Source organism: Podarcis melisellensis (genome assembly GCF_964234715.1).
Source record: "Podarcis melisellensis genome assembly, chromosome: 17".
NCBI lineage: Eukaryota > Metazoa > Chordata > Lepidosauria > Squamata > Lacertidae > Podarcis > Podarcis melisellensis.
The window spans coordinates 463,795-490,764 of record NC_138534.1 but is presented as its reverse complement, the minus strand read 5'-3'; the positions used below and the strand labels follow the sequence as shown (position 1 = coordinate 490,764).

At 45.4% G+C, this 26,970-nt stretch overlaps 1 protein-coding gene across 15 annotated transcripts in view; it reads left to right on the top strand.

Moving 5' to 3' along the window:
• The window catches only part of LOC309360591 (methyl-CpG-binding domain protein 1-like), a 142,988-nt gene that overhangs the window by 18,756 nt on the left and 97,262 nt on the right, over positions 1-26,970 (top strand). For 8 of the 15 annotated variants that reach the window (XR_014164226.1, XM_081895197.1, XM_081895196.1 and 5 more), the window contains exons 3-13: positions 1,922-2,036; positions 3,098-3,145; positions 3,998-4,311; positions 8,086-8,171; positions 11,479-11,519; positions 12,843-12,986; positions 13,154-13,288; positions 23,255-23,305; positions 23,752-23,820; positions 24,270-24,347; positions 25,506-25,571. Coding sequence is in view for 14 of the 15 variants with exons in the window: in XM_081895197.1 (XP_081751323.1) it covers positions 1,922-2,036; positions 3,098-3,145; positions 3,998-4,311; positions 8,086-8,171; positions 11,479-11,519; positions 12,843-12,986; positions 13,154-13,288; positions 23,255-23,305; positions 23,752-23,820; positions 24,270-24,347; positions 25,506-25,571 (1,147 nt within the window). In the remaining variant the exon portion in view is untranslated. Of the gene's footprint in view, positions 1-1,921; positions 2,037-3,097; positions 3,146-3,997; positions 4,312-4,341; positions 4,430-7,450; positions 7,544-8,085; positions 8,172-11,478; positions 11,520-12,842; positions 12,987-13,153; positions 13,289-23,254; positions 23,306-23,751; positions 23,821-24,269; positions 24,348-25,505; positions 25,572-26,970 lie in introns of those variants that run through there. The other 7 variants (XM_081895204.1, XM_081895203.1, XM_081895202.1 and 4 more) reach the window with 7 other exon arrangements.

Below are 26,970 nucleotides of genomic sequence, written 5' to 3'. Positions count from 1 at the left end.
GGCAGCCAGCAGTCAGTGCCTCTCTTACAACCACTGAAGGAAAGAAGCACCTTGGGTTTCATGACAGTTCAAAGGCTTGAGAAATATTCTTAAATCTCTCTTCAGTCAGTCTTGCTTCTGCTCGTTCTCAAAAGATGCACTTCTTTCTCTTGACTTTTTACTTACAAGGCCGTGGACACAATTCCAATAAGAGCAATAAAGGCATCGGCAAAGGCTGTTTGGTAAGAAATTCACATGGCAAAGACTTGTCTGAATAACACTATTTTAAGGATATGTCTAAATGAATGCAATAATGATTCTTGTCAAATAAAGGTAAAGAACCCCTGGACAGTTAAGTCCAGTCAAAGGCGATGATGGGGTACAGCGCTCATCTTGCTTTTTGGGCCGAGGGAGCTGGCATTTGTTCACAGACAGCTTTCTGGGCCAAGTGGCCAAAATGACTAGACCGCTTCTGGCGCAATGGGGCACCGTGACGAGTGCCAGAACGTACAGAAACGCCGTTTACCTTCCTGCTGCATTGGCACCTATTTATCTACTTGCACTGGCATGTTTTCGAACTGCTAGGTTGGCAGGAGCTGGGACAGCAATGGGAGCTCACCCCTCACTGGAGGGACACAAGTGGTGTTGTAGTTTAAACCACCGAGCCTCTTGGGCTTGCCAATCACAAGGTTGGCAATTCTTGCCGGAAGCTCTGCTGGCAGGGAATCCTACAGTGCAGGACCTGCTGCACTGAAAACTCAGGACCCAGGAAAGGCTGACTCAACCTCAGGTGTGGGTAGTAGCTCCATCAGAGGATCTCAGTAATGGAGGTGGAACATGTGAGATTTTGACCAGCTTCGGCCCATCTGAAGCTGATACAGGCTCGTCTTATCTTGAGCCCAAGCAGAGTAGTCCACACAGCAGAAGGATAAGCAGTATGTGCTACATTCTTAACTTTATTTACACTCTATGCTGAGAGAATACAAACATGCATCCTGCCTCTGTGAGAGCAGAGAAGCAACCCCTCTCGGAAACAAAGAACACCGAGAGAACAGTGAAAAACAGGAAACCAGTGTACGTCACATCCAGTCTCCCATTTCCCGTGGGAACCCAACAGTAACTCTGACTGTGGAATGTAAACAATTGTCTTCTGACAAGCATTTTGCTGCACAGTGAAGAAAGCAGAAACCAACAGAACATAAGGGGTCAGGCAGTCCTTAAGGTCTTTTGGGCACAAGTTGTTTTGGACTTTGTGAGTTAACCTGGCCCAGTAGCAACTGGGCAACCAGTTCAGCTCAGCAGAGGAGTTGACGTGTTGCAACTAATCTGCTCCTATGGGCAGACTGGCTGCTGCATTCTGCTGCAGCTTCTGGGTCAGCTGCAAAGGTAGCTTCCCATAAAGTGTGTTGCAGTTACCAAGCCCATTGCATAGGCCACTGTGGTCAAGCTGCCAGGATCCAGGAATGGTTGCAGCTTGTGGACCAGCTGGAGCTGATAGAAAGCATTGCTACTCAAAGGTCACTGGGAACTCTAGTGACAGGGCTGAATCAAAGAGGATACCCCGACTATTGAGTTTCTCCTTCAGAGAGAGTGCAACCCCATCTGGAACATGTGCAGGGTCTATTTCCTGGACACAGAAACCACCCATCCACAAGGCCTCCATTGTTCTAGGATTTAAGTAGAGCACAACCGCAGTACATAACAACACAATAGGATTCTTAGCTTCCGTGTCAGTGGTGTGCACATCCAAAAAGTTTCAAATACAGTGAGAAATCTCCCTTGCATTGGGCAACACTTGAAATCTTACCTGATCCACATCCCTTTGTTGAGATCAGAGAGTCCCTTGTGCACTGTGTTATGCAAACATCCCAGCTCACTCCTACTTTCACTGTGCTGCTTTTTTACACATCTAACAGTGGCTTCTCTCTTTCCCCCCTCATAGCCCCAGAGGAGAGAAAATCCGCAGTAGAGTGGAGCTCCTGAGGTTACTGGGAGGATCACGGGATTTGACCGACTTTGATTTCAAGAAAGGGATTTATGTAGACCCAAGTGCTGAGGTACTGATCCAAATAGTTTTGGTTCTGGTAGCAGAGGTAGCATTTTAGAAGTGAACTGATTGCAGTGACCTGCATATGCTCCCATATTTTATGCATGTTTAAGTGCGTTTTTGGAGGGAGAGACCCTTCCTTTTTTAAAAAAAACCAAAACATTTTATGTCCCATCTTTTCTTCAAGGAGCGTGAGGTGGCATATGTGGTCATCCCATCCAATTTTATCCCCACGACAGCTCTGTGAAGGCGTGTAGACTGAGAAATGGCAACTGGCTCAAGGTCACCCAGTAAGCCTTCCATGCCTGGACAAGGTGCTCCCCTGTTCCTATAGGTATCAATAGCCGTGATGCACTGATTGTGTAGTCCAGGAATGGGGAGCTTGTAGTCCTCAATACATAGCTGACCTCTGTGGGAACAAAGTCCAATCCAGTTCAGGATTCTTTTCTCACATTGGCCAGCCCATGGGAAGCCATCAAGCATGTCATGAATGCAATCACACTCTTCTCCCCATCATTCCAAGCATGAGTTGTGCCGGCTAAGGCCGATGGGAGCTGGGCTTCCAACTCCTGCCTAGGGGACCTTAGGTTCCCCATCCTTGGTGTAGTGCAACCTGCTCTTGGTCAGTTCTGTTAGGAGGCCTCTAGGGTTACAGATGGTTCCTTGGGTTAGATGTGCATGAAAGTTCAAGTCTTCTACCTCAGTCTTCTTTGTCTGTTGGACTGCATTGATACCCTAAGCTTATAAATTTCTAGTTCATAAACCCAGTAGCACTTGGAACTGAGAGCCAGTGTGGTGTAGTGGTTAAGAGCGATAGACTCGTAATCTGGTGAACTGGGTTCGCGTCTCTGCTCCTCCACATGCAGCTGCTGGGTGACCTTGGGCCAGTCCCACTTCTCTGAAGTCTCTCAGCCCCACTCACCTCACAGAGTGTTTGTTGTGGAGGAGGAAGGGAAAGGAGAATGTTAGCTGCTTTGAGACTCCTTCGGGTAGTGATAAAGCGGGATATCAAATCCAAACCCTTCTTCTTCTAATGGTCTTCTCCTTTTTCACTGCTTTCTCCTGCTGCAGCCCCTGCTCCTACAACCCCTCCCACCCACTGGAGAGGGTCACCAGCGGGTGAGTGTGCTGTCTGCTGAGGCCAGATCTAGACTGGCTGTTGAATGTCATCTGGAAGAACTATATGGGGGAGGATGAAGAAAGAAGGAAGCTATCAGCACAACCGCTTTCCTTTTTTGCTGTGGGGATTGCTTTTGCATAGCTGGGCAGAAGCTTCCCAGATGGGTATCTTTGGAAGGGGAATTATTGTGGCGTGATTGTGTTTTTAAACTTCCAAGCAGAGTTTTGGCAAGCTTCACAATGGTGGAACCACCTGATGGCAAAGCCAAAACTTGCCCAGATGGTAAGTGAGGCATGTTCCCAGGACCGCTTAATACGGATTAGTTGCCTCCTGTTGTGCTCCATAAGGATGGTTGTCTCCCTTGCTTTTCATGCATACTTATTAGCAAAGTAGGGTTTCTAAGCTATGATTGTGAGTCCACAGCTTTAGTAGTCTTTCCCAATTACGTGCTACAAGATTATAGCCTTGATCTCTGACATTAAGAGTAAAAGGCAGTGGCCTGCATGATGATGATGCTGGCTTGTTCACTTAGCATGCATTTAGCAAAGAGGAATGCCAAATGGATCTGGTGAGTGGATTAGGTTCCCTGGGTTTGAAACTCTAGGGAAGCAGGAAGTGTTTAGAAAAAGGGGGTTGCTCTGTGCTGCTCCCATCCTTCTCTTCTGCTAATTAGCCCATAGGGAAATTGATGGAGCCTTCTGTATTGGGAAAGATAGGACTCCTGTTTATAGGCCAAACCATGGCATTGAGGTGGAGGAGAAGGATGAATCCCCTTGACAGCTGTCCTTCCTTAGGGTATGGCTCATGCTTTGTAAACCATTGCTTTAGACTGCCTGTTTCTTCTTCTATAGGTCAAAAAGGGTAGTAAAAGGCATCTTCCACCTCTCGCAGCAGCCACCCCTCCACTCAAGAAGCCTCCTGATTTGCAAGTGTTTGAAGAGCCTCCAGACAAGGAGGTTCCAGACCAGAACCCCCCCCAAATGGAACTGGAGTTGCCAGTAGAAGCACCTGCCGCTATTCTGGCTGAGCAGCAAGAACTTCTAGTTGCTGCAGACCAGCCAGCGATGAAGCCCCACAAGCGCCGATGTCGGAAGCAGCTTCCAGCCCTCCTTCCTCTGGGAAAAATGGGCAATGTGGAAGAGGCCAACCCAGAGGAACCTGTAGTGTGAGCATCTCCCTCTTTTGATTTCCTCTTGTTGCAGTGGAGAGCCCAGGCTCTTTCAGAAACTTTAAATGTCAAGACAGGACTCACAGAGACTAAAGAAAACAAATGATTATAATCGGTAGGAGGCTCTCAAAAATCTGATTGGTGTATTCTCATGCTTCTTTTTAAAACACGCAAATCTTCTTCTGCTCTACCTTAGAGATTTTGTGAGGAGTTGACATCTCTGTTCCATTCCCACTCCTCTGAGGCTTCAGATTTTGAACATTTGCTCCCCATTCTCTCTCATCAGGAGTGTTCAGCAACACTTGAGTTGAAGGAGCTGCTATTTATTTATTGCATTTATGAATTGCTCTTCCTCCAGTAGGAGCCCTGGGTGATGTTCAATAAGATAAAACAAGATACACCATTGAATAAAACACATACAAATAACGGCAAGCATTGTGGGTGTGCCAAAATTACAGTAGGGGTAAAGCTTTATTAGGACCAATAAAATGTCACAAAATGGAGAGCAAGTACTTGCAGTTTCCAGAACTTTTCTTAAACTCCGTACAGCAAAGCTGGTATGGAGTGTGTGTCCTATAGGAAGAGAGAAAGCTTGTATGTTATATTGAAGCCCCAAAGTCTGGAATTTCTCTTTGCATCTTAAGATAGCAGGCAGGTAGTGCTAAGCAGACTTAATTATAATATTATGGTCCTAGCAGCGACTACAGTAATTTTAAGATAATCAAAGCCTGCTGGGATGAAACTATAGCTGTTCCCTCATTTTTTGAGAATAATATAAAAACTATTTTGTTTTTTATATGCATTGGAGTGGCTGGGGCAACCCAGCCAGATGAGCAGGGTATAAATAATAAAATGATAATCATCATTCATTGTGCTGGTTGCCAGTAACTAAACTCAGAGATGTAGACAGAACACCACAGGTGCAGGGAATGTTGTATTGCAAAGTAAAATTCCTGAAGTGTTTTGAATGTGGCAGTATTTGAGGATGATGAGGAGCTAAAATATGGAAATAATGGGTGGAATTCACCAAAGGAGTACTGTCAGTGGAAGCTACAAGGATATGGACAGGCCTCTTGGACTTGTGAAACCAACCACCTGTCTCCTTGATCCTTGCCCATCCTGGCTTATAAAAACTAGCCGAGAAGGGCTGGGTGATGGGCTTCGCAGGGTGGTGACTGCTTCTCTCTGTGAGGGAGCCTTCCCAGACCCACTGAAAGAGGCGGTTATCAAACTTCTTAAAAAACCATCGCCCAGTCTCAAATCTTCCATTCTTGGGCAAGGTGACTGAGTGAATGGTTGCTGAACAACTCCAGGAAGGCCTGGAAGAAGCGGAGCATTTTGATCCCTTCCAGTGAAGATTCAGGCCTCACCATGGGACTGAAACTGCCTTGGTCGCGCTGGTCGATGATCTCCAGAGGCGGGCTAGGGACAAAGGTGAGAGCTGTTTCCTAGTTCTGCTGGATCTTTCAGCGGCTTTTGACACCATCGACCATAGCAGCCTTCTGGACCGTCTTGAGGGGCTGGGAGCTGGGGGCACTGTTATACAGTGGTTCTGCTCCTAACTCCTGGGCTGTGTTCAGAAAGTGGTGTTAGGGGATGAATGTTCAGACCCCTGGGCTCTCACTTGTGGGGTGCCTCAGGGTTCTGTCCTCTCCCCCATGCTTTTCAACATCTACATGCAGCCGCTGGGAGAGATCATCAGAGGGGTTTGGGCTGGGTGTTCATCAGTGTGCGGATGATACCCAGCTCTACCTCTCTTTTAAATCAGAACCAGTGAAGGCGGTGAAGGTCCTGTGTGAGTGTCTGAAGGCGGTTGGAGGATGGATGGCAGCTAATGGATTGAGGTTGAATCCTGACAAGACAGAAGTACTGTTCTTGAGGGACAGGGGGTGGGCTGGGGTGGGGGACTTCCTGGTCCTGAATGGGGTAACTATGCCCCTGAAGGACAGGGTGTGCAGCCTGGGAGTCATTTTAGACTCACAGGTGTCCATGGAGGCGCAGGTCAATTCTGTGTCCAGAGCAGCTGTTTACCAGCTCTATCTGGTATGCAGGCTGAGACCCTCCCTGCCTTTGGACAGTCTTGCAGGAGTGGTACATTCTATGGTTATCTCTTGCTTGGACTACTGCAATGTGCTCTATGTGGGGCTACCTTTGAAACTACAACTAATCCAGAATGCGGCAGCTAGAATGGTGACTGGGAGCGGCCGCCGAGACCACATAACACCGGTCCTGAAAGACCTACATTGGCTCCCAGTATGTTTCCGAGCACAATTCAAAGTGTTGGTGCTGACCTTTAAAGCCCTAAACGGCCTCGGCCCATTATACCTGAAGGAGCATCTCCACCCCTATCGTTCTGCCCTGACACCGAGGTCCAGCGCCAAGGGCCTTCTGGAGGTTCCCTCACTGCGAGAAGTGAAGTTACAGGGAACCACGCAGAGGGCCTTCTCAGTAGTGGCATCCGCCCTGTGGAAACCCTCCCACCAGATATCAAAGAGAACAACAACTACCAGACTTTTAGAAGACATCTGAAGGCAGCTCTGTTTAGGGAAGCTTTTAATGTTTGATGGGCTACTGTATTTTAATATTTTGTTGGAAGCCACCCAGAGTGGCTGGGGAAACCCAGCCAGATGGGCGGGGTATAAATTATTATTGTTGTTGTTGTTGTTGTTGTTGTTGTTGTTGTTGTTATTCCATTTGCACAGTGCACCTCCCCCCCCCCGCTCTTCCCCTGTGTGACCCTCCACACACCCTGAAATTGGCCCTGGTGTGTTGAGAGAACCCCCAGAATGGGGTGGGGGGGGGAGAGGGGAGACTGATCATTCTGTCTGGCAAGCACAATTGACATAGGGCAACACTGAATTTGCAACACCCTTTCTACATTAGAGATCTGGTTCATTAAATACAAGAGCATATTTTTTTTTGTTTGGGGTGGACATGGGTTCTTCCATGCTTGGCCTGCTTCAGAACCTAGAATAGTGTACAATTAGCCTTATAACTTTTATTTTCCCACTTGTCATTTTTTTGACATGTATCAGAGATTTTGCTTAACAGCACTACGAAAATTACCTGTACTTGATGTCTTCTTCCTTGTACACTGCTAAAAACTACTGCCCTTTCCTCCTTTTGGAATAATTAGGTTAGGCAAGGACTCGGAAGGCAGAAAGGCATGGAGAAGCTTGGATCAGAAGCCAAGTTACTACACGCCTCCCACTTCCACTTGCCTGACCAGGTAGCTGATCGTAACTATGATAGCACTTCCATAGGTGTGCTCTGGAGTACACTGTGACCCCGCCTGGTAAGGGTTGTGTGAGAGCATTTCAAAGCCTGAATGCCTCTTATTCCAAGTGCCAAGTGCTTGCATATGGAATCCCTTCTAAATGTGGGGCAATTGTAGCATCACTTCCTACCCAGTTTGTGTCAGCCACAGATGCCTGAGAAGCAAAGAAACTTGCCTCCATCATGTTCCAGTCACTTGGCTGAGTTCTCCTTGCTTTGGAGGTCCAGGGTAGGCTTTGCTGTCTGAAGGCTGAAGGGCATTAGCAAGGAAGACCAGGGACGATGGCAAGAAAGCTATCGGAATAATCTTGGACACCATGTTGTTTCAGTCCTTAGTGGTATATTTAATCATATACATTTGTGTTGCAAGAATCATTTTGAGGGCCTCTTGGGCCTTTAGAGTGGGATATAAGCAAACACATAAGAAACATATAGGGCTGGAGATGCTTTGTTGGGACTGTTGCTCCTAACTTTTCCTGTTTCTTCTTCTTCCAGATGCTGTGCCAGCTGTCAAGGACAGTTCCCAGGAGTGATGCTCCCCTCCCAGAGACGCTGTCGGTGGCTCTGCCCAGATTGCAGAGGTTTGTACTTAAAGAAAAGCAGGACACACAAACCCAAGTCCACGGAAGTAAAACACAAGTGCTCGAGGAGATCTCTGCTCTGTCTCCACAATTGAGAATAATTGAATTCTACTAGCTAAGGATGGCTGAATCATGACCCTGTAAACATATACACGGGCTTTCCCACTTCCTCAGCTAAGCTCTGTTGCCACTTGGCTTCTGCTATGCTTGTTTAAACAAAGCCACTGATTTCTTGGAGTTTTGCGCAGTTGATCATTAGCTACTGCCCAAACATTTTCATGTCATACTTCTTTAATAATGAAAGTTGATTCTTTTGACATTGCATTGTGTGAAGCAGTGTTGCAAATGTTGATTGATGCAAGTCCCCAACCCCTTTTTTCTGCTTTCCAAAAGCATGGTTGGAGCAGTATACTGAAAGCAGTCTGACTTTGATAAGCCGTTGAATGAATTAAGAGCTAAGCAGAGAATTATTGCTTTTTATTTTATTATGTCCTGCTTTTCAGTCATGATTGGATCCCAATGTGGCTCACAGTAAAACCATCTGCATTAAGTACAATATATTGGGGAATTGAAAAAATGTATATTTATGAATTTTGAGTCTGCTTTGCTCTGTGCACTGATGGTTCTTAATGACTGGGGTAGGCAAGGGCTGCATTTAGGTTCTGTTGTATTTTAGCAGAGGGTCCGTTTACTTTCTCACATAGTAATTAATGACTGGTAGCCAGCCATTCGGTTCTATGGCAGGGTGGGGAGCCTTAGACCCCCCCCCATCTTCCATCATCCCTAGTCAGCATGGGCAGTGATCAGTGCCCTCTGCCCCAAAATCTGCTCTGGAGGCTATTGCACAATGGGAAGTCCTTATGCTAACAGGATGACGTTGTCAAACCACGTACTCCACCTTTGACCCTGTGACACAGGGATGGTCCTTTGGGGAATTCACCCCACCCAGGGTCTTTGCAGTGTAAGCTCTTGTTCTGCTGTACCCAAAGTGCCACAGTAATTGGTATTTTGCTAGTAATTACATGAACACCAGTAGACAGGGCAAGTTATCCCCCACCCCCAAGTAGTAGAGCACTTCCCTGGATAGGAGTTTTTAAAGGGTAGGTGCTGTAGCCAAAAAGATCCTGCTCTGCACTGATGCAGATCTCACTTCAGTTAAAGAAGGTACACTGAGCAGACTTTCACCCCACTCCACCTGCTGGATTGCAAATCCTTGGGAAATCTGCACAGCGGAAGATGCCTGTTAATACTAAAGGTTTATTTCTTGTTTTCTATGTATCTTTCAAACTACACCTTCCTCTTCCTCATCTATCCCAGGGATGCGGAACCTGCAAGCTGTCCAGATGTTGGACAGTAACTCCCATCATCCCTGACCATTCACCCTGCTGGCTGGGGCTGATGAGGTTTGGAGTCCAGCAACAACTGGGAGGTCACAGGTTTGCCTTCCCTGTGTGAGCCCTTCCCTGTGCTCCCTTTCATAGAGGAGGGTCAGTTTCATGCTTCAGAAAGATGGCTGGGAGACCTTTTCCTTGCCTTCATTTACTTCATTCCTCAGCTGCTTCATCTAACAAGCAGTGATGTGGAGTGGAATGTTTTTCTGTTTTCCTGAGGAAAATTTCCATTTCATATGATCATTAATAAAAATTAATGGATGCAAATTCCAAATGCCATATTAAGCAGGCTTGGCTATTTCAAAATTTTATTTACTAAATGCAAGCAAAATTGACATGCTAAATTGGATAACTCTCTAGGGCAGGTGAAGGAAACTTTTGACCCCCCCCCCCCGTTGTTGCTGAACTACATTTCACATTATCCCAGGCCATTGTCCATGCTTTCCAGGGGTTATGGGAGTTATAGTTCAGCCGCACCTGCAGGGCCACAGGCGCTCAATATCTTCTCTAGGGCATCAGAAATTTTTATCCAGATTAGCCATGTAAATGCATTTGAGTCTCTTCCCCACCCCCCATCACCATTCAGAAGAATGGTAAGATGCCAGGTGTGGGACTATTGGATTGGTGCTCACTTCATACTCCTGGTAGCTTATCTTTTTTAAAAAAATAATTTTTATTAACCGGCCAATCAAATCAAATTAAATCACATCACATAAATTCCGAATTACAAAGCCGAATTTTAAATTTTGTTGGGGGGACCCATATTTCAAGATCCGAAGGGGGATTCTGATCATCTTCTTGCTACTGCGTTAATGTCCAAATCAATCCAAATCAGTCCAAACAGAGTTCATAATTCTATCCAGTCTTATCTTTCTGTTTCCAATTCACATCTTGTTCATATATTTTCTCTTTTTTCTTTATGATCTCTTCTGATAGTCTCCTTAAGCCGATAAACATCAATAATAATCCTGTGTGAATTTTCCGTTCTTCCAATCCTCAAATCGAGATGGTTTCCATATATCATCACCTTCATAAATAACATCGCTCTTTCCATCATTGATCTCGTAAAACTGTCGCTCTTAAGTCCCTCTGAGGAGTTTCACCCACAATATATAAACAGCTCTATTTCTCTCTTTCTCCTCCCAGACTCAAGACCTCCGACAGAACTTCCCAATATGGCGACAGCATTTTTAACTGCGTCATTCCAAAGCTCTTATACATTCCACGCTCTTCTTAAAACATGCTTTGGTTCGAAAGTTTATCTCTACACAGTCTTAAATCCACAGCTTAAGTCCTTAAAACGACAATTCTGACTCATGAGGGGAGGGGATTCTTGTTTAATCACATAAGGAAAGAAAGGAAAGTTTTTCCCCTCCCCCATCAGTCATTTGCCATACCGTATCTTGGCGTATCTTCTCATGTTTTATTCTTGTCTTGTTTTATCAGGGATCTCTTCTGTTAGCAGTCTTTACTCCCCCTCCTTCCTTGAAATATGCGCATTCCTTCATCCAAATTGTTTCTTTTGAAGTTCTTGCAGCTAGTGGCGCAGATCAGGGACGGCGTCCAGGAGTGCTGGAATCCCACAGGAGGGCTTTGTGCCTAGTACCCCCATCCCCACAAATTCGGGGGTGGTATAGGGCACACCAGGCAAGGACAGTCCCCCCCCCATCCTGGGAGGGGGGGTAGGGAGGCTAATTACTCCCATCATAGCCTCCAAATTACCTCGTGTGGGTCGGAGAGATGTTATTGTCAGCCATCTTCCGATGCGCCCCCTAGTGGCCCCCCTACTCCTGGTAGCTTATCAGTTAACGTTGAATTATTTTCCTTGTGACTGACTTCCTTAGCACTGGGTGTTTGAGCCAATGTTTCTCTTTCTTGCACAGGTTTTAATCTTTTCTTCATGTTCCTCTTTTCAGCTCAGAGAAGAGATTTCAATCGGGAGCAGAGATATTACAAGGTAAGATCTAGAGCTTACCAACATTTTTTGTTTACTTAGAAATATGAGTTGAAGTAGGGGGTGATGGGATCTGTGTGTGTAAACCCTGCTTTATATTATCAGGTTCTACACTTTTTGACAATCTCTCTGCCCTGCTGCCAAACACCTGCTGTCTACCTGCTGCAGGTGGGGGTGTCAGTGAGTGAAACTCCCATTGTTCTGGGCACATTTTGCGACTGGGGATTTCATTAGCGCAAGCAGTTTTTGAGCTCTGGGTGCAGTACTGCGCTTAAGATTTCAGATTAAAACTGCAGAGTGGAAGGAAAGGAGGACCTTTTCTGCCTCCCCACTTCTAGCTACTCTCTAAGGACCCTGGAGAAGACACCCTCTTAAGAATATTAGGGGGGTGGGCAGGGGAAGGACTAGACCATGTGAAAAAATGAACATAATATTTTAGCTGCAGTTCATTTATTTCCAGCTTTGTATTCTTGTTATAAAAAAGCATGCCTAGACATTCCGTTGTTGCACCCATAACCTCGGTTTAAGCGTTTGGCTCCTCGCTTTCCTATCTCTGTTTCTAACCCGTGTGTGTGTGTGTGTGTGTGTGTGTGTGTTTAAAAGCGCCCCTGGCTGCAGCTGGCCTGCAGTGACTTGCACATGCCTAACCCTTTAGTGCTTTAAAATCCTCCTGTGCCTGTGCAGTAGGGATTTAAGAGATGTGTATATTTATGTTTTATTCTCTTAAAAACACTTTCTGCCTTCAGTTGACAGAGGGACAGGTGGCTTTAAAATGCCACCCTCCCAGCGGGTTGATTGATGGGATATTCATCCCATGCCCTGGGATGGATGAAAGCATTAGGGTTGTTAGCAGAGGTAAGGGACGTGTCTCCAGTTCTCAGATCCAGTGGAGGACTTGAAGCTGCGTATTCTCTTGGATGATATGCCACTGGGAGCCCCATAAATGACTGGGATAGATGTGTGATAAGCAGAGTTCAGTGACAAAGCTTTGTATGGCAGAAGGTCCCATGTTCAATCCCTGGCATCTTGAGTCAGAGGATTTTGCGTAAAGGGTCTCAGAAAAAAACCATGGTCTGAGACCTTTTGAAAGCTGCTGCTTGAGTAGATGGCACTGGGCTATGCAAACCCTGACTTACTACAGTATAAGGTAATTTCATCTATGGCCTGGTGAGTTTGTGTTAGAGGTTGGAGATGGTGTCCTTTTCTTGTGCTCTCCTTTGAGTCAGCCAGGGTGGCCAACGGGCTCACGGTGCAGCTTGGAGGTTCTGGGTTCATGGTGTTGCCTTCCCTGAATCCCTCCTCACCCCCTACCCTCTGCCCTTGCAGCAAATTGGTTGTGGTGTGTGCCAAGCCTGCCAGATGTCTCAGGACTGCGGCATCTGCAGTGTGTGTGTCCTGCGAGCCAAGAGCCCCGAGCTCCGCATTGGCATCAAATGTCTGCTGCGCCGATGCTTGAAGATTGTCAAAAAGGTACCACTGGCTGCTCCTTGCTTATTCCTCCCTTGTGTCCCTTTCCAGAAATTCTGCTGTTCCTTGTTCTTGGCCTCCCTGCCCCAAATGAACTTAGCAGCCATTTCAAGCCTTAACAGTCCTTTTGTCTCTCTTTCCTTCCTCCCCACACTCCTTTCCCATTGCAGGGCCTTGAATGTGGTATGTGTCAGGCTTGCAAGATAACTGAAGACTGTGGGAGCTGCCACATCTGCTTGCGGAGGCAGAAACCAGGCATGAAGCGGCAATGGAAATGTCTCAAGCGCCGCTGCCTTAAACGCAAGGTGTGTATGCTTGGCCTGACTAGGTTCTGCATCCCATGAGAGTCTGTTGTACTTCCATCAGGGCACTGAGCAAAACAGGATGGGTGGGAAAGGAAGGAGAAGGGAGCAAAACAGGATAGGTGTGAAAGGTGTCAGGAGTTCATCCTACACTCGAGTCAGACACATGCCCGACTGGCATGTTCTCTCCCTCCTGCTGGATCGTTTGGGAGCTTCATAAGCTTTCTTCAGCCTGAACATCACAGTGACTGATGCCAACCGACACTGGCACACTTAGCGATCCACAGAGTTTGCGCAACATGAGCGTGACAGACCTCAGCAACTCAGCATTTTGGCTAATCTACTTTATTTACATATAAACACACACGGAGCACTGCAACATGGCTCCCTCTCTCTCTAGCATCAGACAGCAAAGAGAAAAAGAACAAAGGACAATAGTCCCACTTCACGGAACACAGTAACACAAACATCCTGTCTCTGTCACTTCCCTCTCTGTCACGTGAAAGACAACAATCCTATGACTGCAATCATGGAGCAGGAATTCTAACAAAAGGAAGGAGATGGGGGCATTGGGGCTGTGGACAAAACAGTGGTTATGATGTGGTTTTATCTTAGGCAGCATGCTTCTGCTGTTGCACCTTTACTGGACCACGGCAAGTTTGGGTTGACTTCTATACTGTTTTCAGAACATTTCATTGGTTTTATAGGATTGCCTTTTGTGCTTTGTTTAGAGTGCTTCCCGAGTCCTAAAAACATGCATTTTGTCAATCCAATTTCTGTGCTCTAAAGCTGTTACTGAGATAATGGTTAAATTCTCTTGGATTCTCTTTCTTTTTAGTTGTACATTCATAAAGGCAACAGTCATGTTTCACACAATGTAGCTTGCATTCCAGTTGTGTGGTGCTTATTGAATTTATCAGGTTCCCAACTTTGAAATTAAAGTAGATGAATATTCTTTGTGGAGTAATACCATTGCCTGAGAGCTTCTGTCTTCATGACGATTATATTTTTGGGAAAAGGAAAGTGCCTTTCATTGAGCCATCCAGTGAAGTTAGTCTGCTGTTAATAGTTGTGAGATGGAAGGACTTTGAGAAGGGGCTTCAAGTGGCCTGCTTCAGAAACTTCTTCACTCTTGGAGGATGTCCCTGCCATGTAGATTTGAGTCCCAACGATATCTCATGAGTTATCCTCTTTTTTCTAGTTGACTTTTTGTACTGTGTTTTTTAATCTTTATTTTATGTTAAAACATTACTAGGCTGCTTTTCTGGGCAATGCCCATCAAAGCAGCCTACAGCAGTAAAAATATAATACAAAATCAACTAATGCTACCAGGAAATTCTGTGAGTAGATTATATTGCCTAGTATGAAGATCAGTAGCTTGATTATTACTGATACTAAAGGAAGTTTGGGAACTGACAATCATTTTCATCTGAAAAAATAACCTGGATGTCTGCATGATTTAGATAAACTCATCCCAACTCCCCAATTACTGTTCAATTCTGCTTTAAGGCATAGAATCATAGAGTTGGAAGGGGCCCCAAAGGTCATCCAGCCCAGCCCTCTGCTGTGCAGGAATCACAGCTAAAGCATCTGTGACAGATGGCCATTAAAACTCTGCTCAAAAACCTCCAAGGAAGTAGAGCCCCCCACCTTCTTAAATATAATTTTCACTATTTTTTAATTAATTTTTCATTAATAACACTCCAATATGGGCCACATTATTACAATGTCAAATCATACCAAATCATAATACAATTTATAAAGCCAATTATACATTTCAAATTAAACAAATTTGGTGACTTCCCATTCTTTGATCGTCTGGAAATAATTATTCCTAGGTCCTGTGCATAGTCTCATATATAATCCAAATACAGTAATTCTGATCTTGATTCAGCAATTCCTTTCTTCTATTTTTGCAGCCACTAGTGTAATGCCTTTCACTCATATTCAAAAAATCCATATCTATTAACTTGCAAGAAGGATTTAAAGCCTGTAGTTTTCTGTGTGTAAATATTTTTCCTTTGTACTTCCTTTCATGTTATAAGCAATCATTCGTCTTCCACACTGTCTCCCTTCAAGAGCTGTTTTTTCCAACTGCGTCTGAGCAATCACCATCTTGTTTTCCTGAGCCAAAAGTATACAGTGGTACTTCGGGTTACAGATGCTTCAGGTTACATACGCTTCCGGTTACAGACTCCGCTAACCCAGAAATAGTACCTCAGGTTAAGAACTTTGCTTCAGGATGAGAACAGAAATCGTGTGGCGGCAGCTGGATGCCCCATTAGCTAAAGTGGTATCTCAGGTTAAGAACAGTTTCAGGTTAAGAATGGACCTCCAGAACGAATTAAGTTCTTAACCCGAGGTACCACTGTACTGGCATCTGGCCATGGCTCCAGGCGGACATCCAGCTCTTTGTTCTTTCCATCTCTTTTAACAAGCTGATGTCTCACGAAAACAGTTATAAGTCCAAACCATAGTATTTCACACAGTCTTTCTTTTGAAGAACTCCGTAGGTAGTTTCTAAAGTTTTTGTAAAGTCCCTCTTGCGTTCCATTTATAATTGTAATCCAATAGTAAACTCAGTCCATTAATATCTTAAAAAACAGAAGTACTCCTGCTCATGGGAGCCACATTGGAGAGTTTCCAATTCATGCAGTTGAGATTTAGGAACCCTTTGGGGTTCCGCAGGGCTCAATCCTATCCCCCTCTACATGAAACAACTGGGTGGGGTTATCTGGAGGTTTGGAGTACGTTGTCAGCTGTATGCTGATGACACTCGGCTCTATTTCTCCTTTACATCTGCAGGTGAGGCAGTGGAAATGCTGGACCAGTGTCTTGCCTCAGTAATGGACTGGATGAGAGCCAACAAACTGAAGCTCAATCCAGATAAGATGGAGGCACAGTTAGTGGGTAGTTCCCTAGATCAGATGGGTGGGAGGTCGCCTGCTCTTGATAGGGTTACACTTCCTCTGAAGAAGTGGGTACATAGCTTGGGGGTATTCTTGGATCCTTTGCTGTTGCTCAAGGCTCAGGTGGCCTCCGTGCCCCTGAGTGCCTCCCATCAGCTTCAGCTGGTGGTCCAGCTATGCCCCTATCTGGACAGGGATAGCCTAACTACTGTTGCCTATGCTCTGGTAACTTCAAGGTTAGATTACTGCAATGCGTTATATGTAGGGCAGCCTCTGAAGGCAGTTCGGAAACTTCACCTAGTGCAGAATTCAGTGGCCAGGTTGCTCACCAGAGCAAGATGGTTTGAGCATTTCATACTGATCCTGGTCCAACTTTACTGGGTACCAATTAATTTCCAGGCCCAATTCTAGGTTTTGACCCATAAAGCCTTAAATGGCTCAGGACCGTAATACCTCAAAGACCACCTCTTTCCATGTGAACCTACCGGGACCCTGAGATCATCTCCTGAGGGCCACCTTCGTGTGCCTCCTCCTTGAGAGGTCTGGAGGGTGGCAGCACGAGAACGGGCCTTCTCTGCAGTGGCCCCCCATCTCTGGAATGCTCTCCGCAGGGAAGTTCGCCCTGCACTTTCGTTATACACCTTTAGGCTCCAGGCAAAAACGTTCCTTTTTAACCAGGCCTTTGGTTGATTTAATTGACATCCTATGCTCTTTTAAAATGTGCAGTTTTGGGGGGGCGGGGGGTATTGGGTTGTTTTTATTTTGATTATATAGTTTGTGGTTTTATATTTTGATTTTATTCTGTGAACCACCCTGAGACCTCCGGGTATATGGTGGTATATAAATTCAAATAAAATAATAATAGTAATAATAGTTGCTGATATAACCCGTCCAACTTTAAAAAGCTGCTCACAAAGGCATCTAAAAGTAAAGTGGTGACAAATTCTACAGGCAGGGTAAGGATATATATTTGTTATACTAAGAGACCTCTTGAATTCATTGGATGGCTTGGAGGTGTTGGGGCATTTAATGAATAAATATTCACTCCTTATCCCCTTCTGTGGGAGTTTACAGTGTGAAGCTTACATAGATGTTGCCTCAAATAACTTACAACAATAGCAACTTTGAAATGCTGGCTCACTGATCTCCCTCTTTTATTTACGGGCGCTTTTATCTTCTCCAGTACTATTTGTTGTTGTGGTTTAATCGTTTAGTCATGTCCGACTCTTCGTGACCCCATGGACCAGAACACGCCAGGCACTCCTGTCTTTCACTGCCTCCTGCAGTTTAGTCAAACTCATGTTGGTAGCTTTGAGAACACTATCCAACCATCTCGTCCTCTGTCGTCCCCTTCTCCTTGTGCCCTCCATCTTTCCCAACATCAGGGTCTTTTCCAGGGAGTCTTCTCTTCTCATGAGGTGGCCAGAGATTGGATTGATTGGATTGATCTTTATTACGGCCATTGGCCCGTCACACGACAGTTTCCCATACCACCATAATGTACTTGAACCTCCAAATTTAAAACCGCCAAAACTTAGAAAAAAAAACAGACAAGAACCAAAGCAAAACAAAAACAAAAGACCAACATCATACATTACAATAAATTTGTAACATAAACATCGCCCTCTGCTCATAAATTAATAGAAGACATCAATGGTGATATCACCTAATTACATCCTAAAACATAGTTCATGGTTTAAAGGGATTATCCGAGCCACACAAGAGTCCGTTTCTCTTCTTTAGGGATAGGACGCTGATCAAGAATCTGGCAACCATGAGTGATCTTAGGGGGTCATCATCATTTAATAGATATCTCAGTTTGGCTTCAGTCGTATCATTGGCAATTCCCTTAAGATATTGAGCAAGAAACTTGCTCCTGGCCGATAAGTGAAAAGCACAGTCAAGAATTATGTGATGCAACGATTCCGGTGCCCCACAATTACAATCACATAAGAGCGATATCTGTCCATTGGAGAATCTATTTCTCAGCACGTTCGATGGGAAGGTGTTGAATCTTGCCTTTACAAAGGCATATCTATGAGCCGAAGAAGTTAAGGAATTCAAATAGTTTGGGAGCCTTAAGAGGGGTAATAAACCAAGGTTTAGAGGTGAGCAGGTACCATTGCCCAAGACCATTTTCTGCTGCAAGTCCATCTCCTCTAGTTTACAGGTTACTGTTCTTTTAGCTGGAACTATGTCCTGCTCTAGTAATTTGGATAGGGAGATTCCCATTGCCGTAATTTTCAGCTGTAAATTTTTTACCCATGGGCTCTGGAAATCATCTCTCCACATACATTGTATCAAGTACAAGTTTGGGAGATTGTGCCATAGAGATAACCAGTGACAAAGTATGTGCTTCCACAGAGCGTTTTCCAAGGATACAGTGTTAAGTTCCATGCGTAACGCTGTATTACTTACACAGTTGGGCAGTGTCAGGGGCTCAGGAGCAGAGGCACAGGAGAGGGAGGAAATGGAGAGCGAGGGGGAGGAATCCGAGGGGAGCGTAGGCGATGACAGTGGTCCGAGGGATTCCCTGAGTCTCTCCAGCGAATCGGAAGATTCACAGAAGGGAGCGCCGATGGCCAAGGCAAGGGGGGTGCCAAGGGGGATACCCCAGAAGGAAGGGGCCAGCGGGGACTCCGAGAGCAGCAGTTGGAAATCAGGACCAGCTTCCCCACCAGAGCGCAGTGGGGGGGAGGAGTCCCAGGTATCGGGACCAGTGTGCTCACCACCAGCGAGAGGAGATGAGTCAGGATTGACCACGCCTCCATCGGAGAGCGCGGAAACGGTCAAGAGGAAGGTTGCCGGCTGGGTGCGCGCGCCAAGTTCAAAAGTATTTTTTTTTATATATAAATATTTATTAGGTTTTTTAAAAAAGAAAAATACAATAATAATAAACAGTATTGCTTTGTTTTAACAAAGTTTCCTATCGTCCTTGAGCTTCCTCACGCCTCCCGCTCCCATTTACATCGTTAATACGTTTTTGTCAAGCAAATTATCATCTTATTTCCAAATTTTGTGACCGCTTAATTAATTACAACAAAATTGTTCTCCTACAAATTTGTTTCTCTTAATCTCTCTTATCATCAATTCCTGATCTATTTTAGTGATGGCCAATTATTTATAACCAAGCATCCTTCTTAACATTCCATTAAATCACAATATTTTTGTAAGTAAATCTTAAATTTCTTCCAATCTTCTTCCATCCTTTCTTCTCCCAGATCTCGGATTCTGCCAGTCATCTCCGCCAATTGCATATAGTCCATCAGTTGCATCTGCCATTCTTCCAGTGTGGGTAGATCTTGAGTTTTCCAATTCTTAGAAAGTAATATCCTTGCTGCTGTTGTCGCATACATGAAAAATGTTCTATCTTTCTTTAACACCTTCTGGTCGACAATGCCCAGGAGAAAGGCCTCTGGTTTCTTGGTGAAGGTATACTTAAATACCTTTTTCAACTCATTATATATCATTTCCCAGAAGGCCTTCACCTTAGGGCAAGTCCACCAGAGGTGGTAGAATGTTCCTTCATTTTCCTTACATTTCCAGCATTTGTTATCTGACGAATGGTATATTTTGGCAAGTTTAACTGGGGTCATGTACCATCTGTATATCATTTTCATTACATTTTCTTTCAAAGCATTACATGCAGTAAAATTCAGCCCAGTGGTCCACAACCTTTCCCAGTCCTCAAACATGATGTTATGCCCAATATCCTGTGCCCATTTTATCATAGCCGACTTAACCATTTCGTCTTGTGTATTCCATTTCAGCAGCAAGTTATACATTCTTGAAAGTACCTTAGTCTTAGGTTCTAACAGTTCTGTTTCCAACTTCGATTTCTCCACCTGGAATCCTAACTTTTTGTCACTTTTAAAGATTTCCTTAATCTGAGCGTAGTGTAACCAGTCTCGCACTTTATCCTTCATTTTCTCCATACTCTGCAATTTCCAATTATCTCCGTCTTTTTCTAGCAGTTCCCAATATTTTGGCCAGTAGGCTTCCATATTGGTTCCTTTTCGGGCCTTAGCTTCCAAAGGTGAAAGCCACCTTGGTGTTTTGTTTTCCAGTAAGTCTTTATATTTTGTCCAGACATTAAACACTGCTTTTCTGACAATATGGTTCTCAAGTTCAAAAGTACAGGCGAGCGGCACAGCAGGTAGCCCGGATAGGGAACCAGGTCCTAAAGCCCGCCGGAAGGAGGGACAAGAGTCAGGGGGGTCAGCGTCAGAAGAGTCCAGAAAGGAGGAGACCCCGGGGGGCAGACGGACCCAGAGGAGGAAAGAACAATGGAAGAGGTGGAGTAAGGCTAGAGTCTTAAACTGGTGTATAGGGGGCGGGGACTCAGACGGAGCTTCGCCGGTCTAGGTTCTAAGACGTAGAGCTGCACGCTGCGGCTTGGAAATGGAAACTGAACTTCAATAAAGACTTTTGTACATTACCACAGACTAGCGTTGGTCCTCTGTGAGCTGGGACCTAGAGGCAGCTCTGACAGGTAGTTTCAATATCCCTCTTAAAAACTGATTTTGAATAACCTCTAGGTGAGATAGATTGACAAAAGTCCCCCAAATTGAGATGGCATAAGCAATTGTCGGAATCACCTTGGCCTTGAAGACTTTCAACGCCGATGGGATATGAAGGGCCCCATCGGTGAAGAAGAATCGCAAGATCGCCAAGGAGATAGCTTTGACTCTATTTGTAACATAGGCTAAGGTGGCCAGAGTATTGGGGTAGTAGTACAACTGCTGAAATGAAGTGGCCAACGTTGTCTATGCTACTTGGATAAGGAAGGATCAAAGACTTAAATTGGTTGCTTTCACTTTCTACCTTCTGATATTCTTTTCCGCTTGTCTGCGGAGTGAGTTCCTCAGAAATACTGGCTTGCATTTTGAGACTTGCTGTTGCCCTGGGCAAACTGACAATGTAGCCTAATAAATTTTAAACAGTTTCCTGCACTGCATATTGCTGGGGAAAATCAAAGTCACAGGCAAGCTTTCTTTTGGGGAAATCTTGGGTACTGCTACTCCCCACCCCCTTGAGGAATCCTTGATAGACTATGAAGGAACCCATATGGTATAGTAACTTTTTTTACTCCATGCTTCGCTTTACTTCCAAGAATACTCAACTTCTGGATCATTTAGGATGATTTGGGATCTCCCCTTGAAATATTATTGCATACGTTGAAATTCCTGACATAACCATCAATTTGATGTGATCCATACTTGGTCTCTCTGCTCTAAGAGCAACGTTAAAAAGTTAAAGGGACCCCTGACAATTAAGTCCAGTCACGAACAACTCTGGGGTTGCAGCGCTCATCTCGCTTTAAAGGCTGAGGGAGCCGGCATTTGTCTACTTCCGCAGACAGTTTTTCTGGGTCATGTGGCCAGCATGACTAAGCCGCTTCTGGCGAAACCAGAGCAGCGCACAGAAACGCCGTGTACCTTCCCGTTTACCTTACAGCCTAAATATGTAGCACATGTAGAAGTACCTCTTAATACTTACAGGAATGAGCCTAATCTCCTTCCTCTCCCCATCCCAAACTCACACGTTTTCCACTGTCCTCCATTGGCAAGGCCATGAGGAGACCAAAACATTCAGATTTATTAATCACAGATTAGTAGGTTGTCCAAACTTTTAAATATACCTTAATCTTAACTATGAATAGAGGAAACAATCCAATTTCATAAACTATAGTTTGAAGTAGGCTTGTTTCTATTCACCGTAAAGGTAAAGGGACCCCTGACCAGTAGGTCCAGTCGCGGACGACTCTGGGGTTGCAGCGCTCATCTTGCTTTACTGGTTGAGGGAGCCAGCGTACAGCTGGTCATATGGCCAGCATGACTAAGCCGCTTCTGGCAAACCAGAGCAGCACACGGAAACGCCATTTACCTTCCTGCCGGAGCGGTACCTATTTATCTACTTGCACTGCGTGCTTTCGAACTGCTAGGTTGGCAGGAGCAGGGACCAAGCAACGGGAGTTCACCCCATTGAGGGGATTTGAACCGCCGACCTTCCGATCGGCAAGCCCTAGACTCTCAAACACAGAACCTAAAACATCTTGAGGTGGTTCTGCTACAGCCCAGTGGCATGGTTATTGTAATGGGAAAAGGGGGCTGCTCGTGCGTAAGCGTTTAAGCCCTCCAAGCTTTGCCATCAGTTCCTAAACTCTCCCAGTCCGCGGAGCCATGGGTGCATGGCTACCTCAATCGCTGGCAGAATCCGTCAGTGGGCGCTTCCGGAATTTATGCCAACATAAGAGTTCCTTGACGGAAACTCTCCTTCTGGATTCTCTGCGTGACAGTTTCCTGCGCGGAGTGGGCGACCCCAGCGGAGGTCCTGAGCCCTCCCCGCTGTTCTCACTGGAAACATCTTGGAGCCATTCCTCCGATTGAGTTTCTGCAGGAACTCTCCCTCTCCCCCTACTGGTTCCTTCCTCCGCATCCGAAGGTCTCCTAGCCTCCTTGAGCCCTTCCACCACCTGACTCTCCGATGGCAGTTCCCTGACAGTTATCACAGAATTCAGTTCCTTGACAATCCTTCCTTTCTTTCTTTCTTTCTTTCTTTCTTTCTTTCTTTCTTTCTTTCTTTCTTTCTTTCTTTCTTTCTTTCTTTCTTTCTTTCTTTCGCAGTTTCTAGCCTTTATGGCTGTGAAATTATACATGAAAATGCAAGGGCACTGCTTGCTGAAATCTCAGAAGCCAGAGAGGTTTTCAGGAGGAGGGGTAGAGGGTCAAACATGATTACGAAATACTTAAAATTAGATAAAATAAGGGATGATGGAAATGTGAATAATGTGTACTGTTTATACATGTTGCTGGATTTTGCTTTCCTTGATGAGAATGGTCACTTTTCATGGTCAGTGCAGAATTAACCTCACCTGAAGACTGCTCTCCCATCTTCTGGGTTATCCTTCTTCTAGAAAAGGCTTTAGCTTGGTCTGTGAATATTCTGCTTGCCCTTCCTGTCACACACACTCTTGTGTTGTGTGTTTTGAGATTTGTATTGATCCTGAATGAGGTGGTGACCTGTAGCTCTGGCACTAACCATCTCTTGATCCTTTCAGAAAAAAATTCCACCCAAGAAAGATGGCTACAGCATGAAGAAGCTTACAGTAGTAAGTACCTGCTGTGTTGCCTTCTCTGGGTTTGACATCTCTTAGTTGATTCCATTCCTGTGGATGTTGTGCTCCTTTATTCCATTTATATTGCCTCATAGAGTTACATGTAGCCTCTTGGTTTCTGGAAAAGCGCCTCTCTTGCCATTGGTATGTTTCCCCCTCTTGTTCAGTCATCAGTCATGGTGAGGGCCTGCAGCTTGTCAGGCTAATGTTGGGAGCAGCAGCATGCTGATCTCATGTTCCTCTTTTGAGGACACCGGCTGTACTAGCTGGTGTGTTGCGATATGTAGCCATCAGTTGCGATATGGAGACCTTGGAATGACTTTCTCTGGGTCTGTATTTGTTTTTGGGGAGATGTCTTGGCGTCTCGTTTCCTCCTCATCCCTTGGCAAGTCTGTGCTGTGCCTGATGGCCTCTTCTGTCTCTTTCCTGCTTGACACCAGGAAGTCCTCTCCACGGAGGAGACCTTTACGCCAGCACGGCGCCGGCAGAAGAAGTCAGCACCCGTGACAGTGAGTGGTACTGAATCTGCATGCAGCTCATGATAGAGGCAAGAATGTGTGACTGCACACAGTCCATCTGATATTGGACTCAAGTTCTCCCCCCACCTCAAATCCACATATGAGCCTGGGAGTGGTGGGTGTCATAGTGGGTGTCAGAATGCCCAATTTATCAGACAGATAATGGAGAGTTCGATTTATGAACTGGGTAGACCTGGATTTAAATGCCTGCTTGGCCAGTAAATTGGGTTTTTTTGTCAGACACATTCTCTTTGTCATCTTGGAGGGTTGTTAGGATAACCTAGGATAGCCCTCTCATTTCCTTGGATGATGGAACACAATGCTGTGTTTTTCATCAATAATCTCTTAGGATTATATGCCTGGTGTCAGAAGTCCCTTAGCTTTGTGTATGCCTTTATCTGTTCCTGTATTTCCCCCCTCTTTCCCCCTCTGCTTGCCAGGATGGGCCAGCTCCCAAGGTCCAGCGGGCCCCAAGGGGACACCACAAGAGGCTGCCAGCTGCACCACCAGCATCTGCAGTGAGTGGGGGTCAAGACATAATGGAGTTTAATTTTTCAGTCCTGGCTGAGCTGATATGATTGGAAGGCCTGCAGAATGTCGGCATGCGCTTGCCTTGGTCTCCCATTCCCTGCTCATTTGGGATATTAATAATAGGGGGGAGAATCGTCAAATCTACTGTTAGCTTGTCACTGCCATCGCATTATTCATTGAGAGACTGAAATGCAGTTTACAGTAAAGCAGGTTTGGCTACGCTGTCCATAATCTGCAAGTGTGGTATGCTGTGGCTTCCTCCAACTGGATCTTCATGAAAGAATGAAAGCAAATGTGGCCAATCATCTTTTGGCGGAGTGTGCTGCAGGTTGAGCCCTAAAGATCATGGTGATATGCTAGTGCCTGCTGCATTAAACATGTGCCTCTTCTGATTCTGGTTAGTTATATTCCTAGAGTGCTGAGCTGGAGACTAGGCCCTGGCACAAGCACTGAAGGGGCAGGCAGGAGTGCAGGCTTGCAAGTAGAGGTGAGCATAAAATTGTTGGAAGGAACCCTAAGGGCCATCTAGTCCATTCCCCTGCAATGCAGGAATTTCAACTAGATCATACCCGACAGATGGCCATCCAGCCTCTGCTTTAAAAACCTCGAAGAAGGAACGTCTCCCACTTCTTGTGAGAGTCTATTCCACTATTCTTCAGCTCTGACTGTTGGAAAGTTCTTCCTGATGTTTAGTCGGAATCTCCAAGTTATAGCAACCAAGTACACTTAAGAATCTGTACATTGTTAGCATACTTGGTTGCTATAACTGGGAATAGGAGGAACTGAGGAACTTATGGATTAGAACAGTCCTAGAAGCAGGAAGATGGAGTCAAAAAGCCGAGGGAAAATAGGCACAATTTTAAGCTCAAGACGCAGTCCAGAAACACCTGGATCTTCCTTGTATCTTGCCTGCATTAGGCCTTCATTTGAGGCTCTTGGTTTTTCGTGCCCCAAGACTGATATGAGATGCAACATACATCTCTTGAGTTTCCCTTTCTGCAGCACAATCTTCCTCCTTTGAAAGAGGTGTCCTGTTGTCTCTTCTTTCTCCTGGACTGAGCTTTCGGCTGGGTCTGCCTCTGATGACTCTGAACATGTGGGGATATCTTCACTCTTTCTCCTTTCTTCCTTTCTTTGGCTGCCAGGATGGGCCCCTTCCCAAGGCCCAGCTTGCTGCAAGCTGCCATCGTCAAAAGCGCTCTGCTACCACAGTAAGTGGCTTGATGCGGGATCCTACAAAGATGTTTGTGTTGCAGCACAAATTTTTGTGGGTCATGTGGGTATTCTGTGGGAGCAAAAGATGGAGCAGCTCCCATGTGAAGAAAGGTTGCAGCGTTTGGGCCTTTTTAGTTTAGAGAAAAGGTGAGTAATGGGTAACGTGACAGAAGTTTATAAAATTAAACGTGGCATGGAAGAAGTGGATAGAGAAAGCTTTTTCTCACTCTCGGGGACATCCAGTGAAGCCGAATGTTGGAGGATTCAGGACAGAGTAAAAGAAAGTACTTATGCACACAGTACATAGTCAAACTGGAATTCACTTCCACAGGAATCACTGGTGGCCACCAACGTAGATGGCTTTGAAAGAGGATTAGACAAGTTCAGGGAGGAGGAGGAGAGGGCCAAGATGGCTGTAGTCTCCTTCCACAGTCAGAGGCAGTAATGCTCTGAAGACCAGTTGCTGGGAATCTTAGGAAGGGAGAAGGTCACTGTGTCCTGCTTCCAGGTTTTCCACAGGCATCTGGTTGGCCACTGGGAGAATAGGATGCTGGACTAAATGGGCTGTGGGTCTGATCCAGCAGGCTCCTCTTACGTCCATAAGACATGTTTCACCACCATATGTCAATAAAAGTAAAATACTTGGGTCAAGGTACAGTTAATATGCATATTGTGTTTCTTCTCTGATGCTGTCTTCCAAGGGGTGCATGATGTGTCTGCATTGACTTATAGACATGAGCGCGCTGGATTTTGGCTGTAGACATATGTGTGTTAACAGCAATACCCATGCTGAGTACCATATTTTTCGCTCTATAACACGCACCCGACCATAACACACATGTAGTTTTTAGAGGACGAAAATCCGTAGGCATGCCACCCGTAGGCATTCCCTCCATAACACGCACAGACATTCCCCCTTACTTTCTAGGAAGAAAAAAGTGAGTGTTATGGTGCAAAAAATACGGTACTTCCCATATGGGCATATGCTGATAATCCTCACACTTATGCCATCCCTACTGTCCTAATTTTAAGCTTTACTTGGGTATTTGAATCCAGGCTTTGACCAGCTTGTTAGCTATTTGGCTGATCTTTCTTCTGAGAGTGTGGGGAAATGCTCTTTGCCAATGAGCTTGGGATGAATTCCACTACAAATGACTTCCAGTTGCAGAAATTTAGGGAGTTTGTGTGTCAGATTGACCTTAAAGTTTTGCAGAGCATGCAGACTGAGTTGTTTGGTTTGGATGGCTTTTATCCTGCATCCTTCTGATATTGGTCCCACAAACATTTCATGTGGTTGCCTCTTAGGAATGGGCACAACTGTGATTGAATCTCTTTGCAAATGATCTGAATTTGACCAAATTAGGGAAGCCAGTTCAATCATGCCTCTCCTGTATT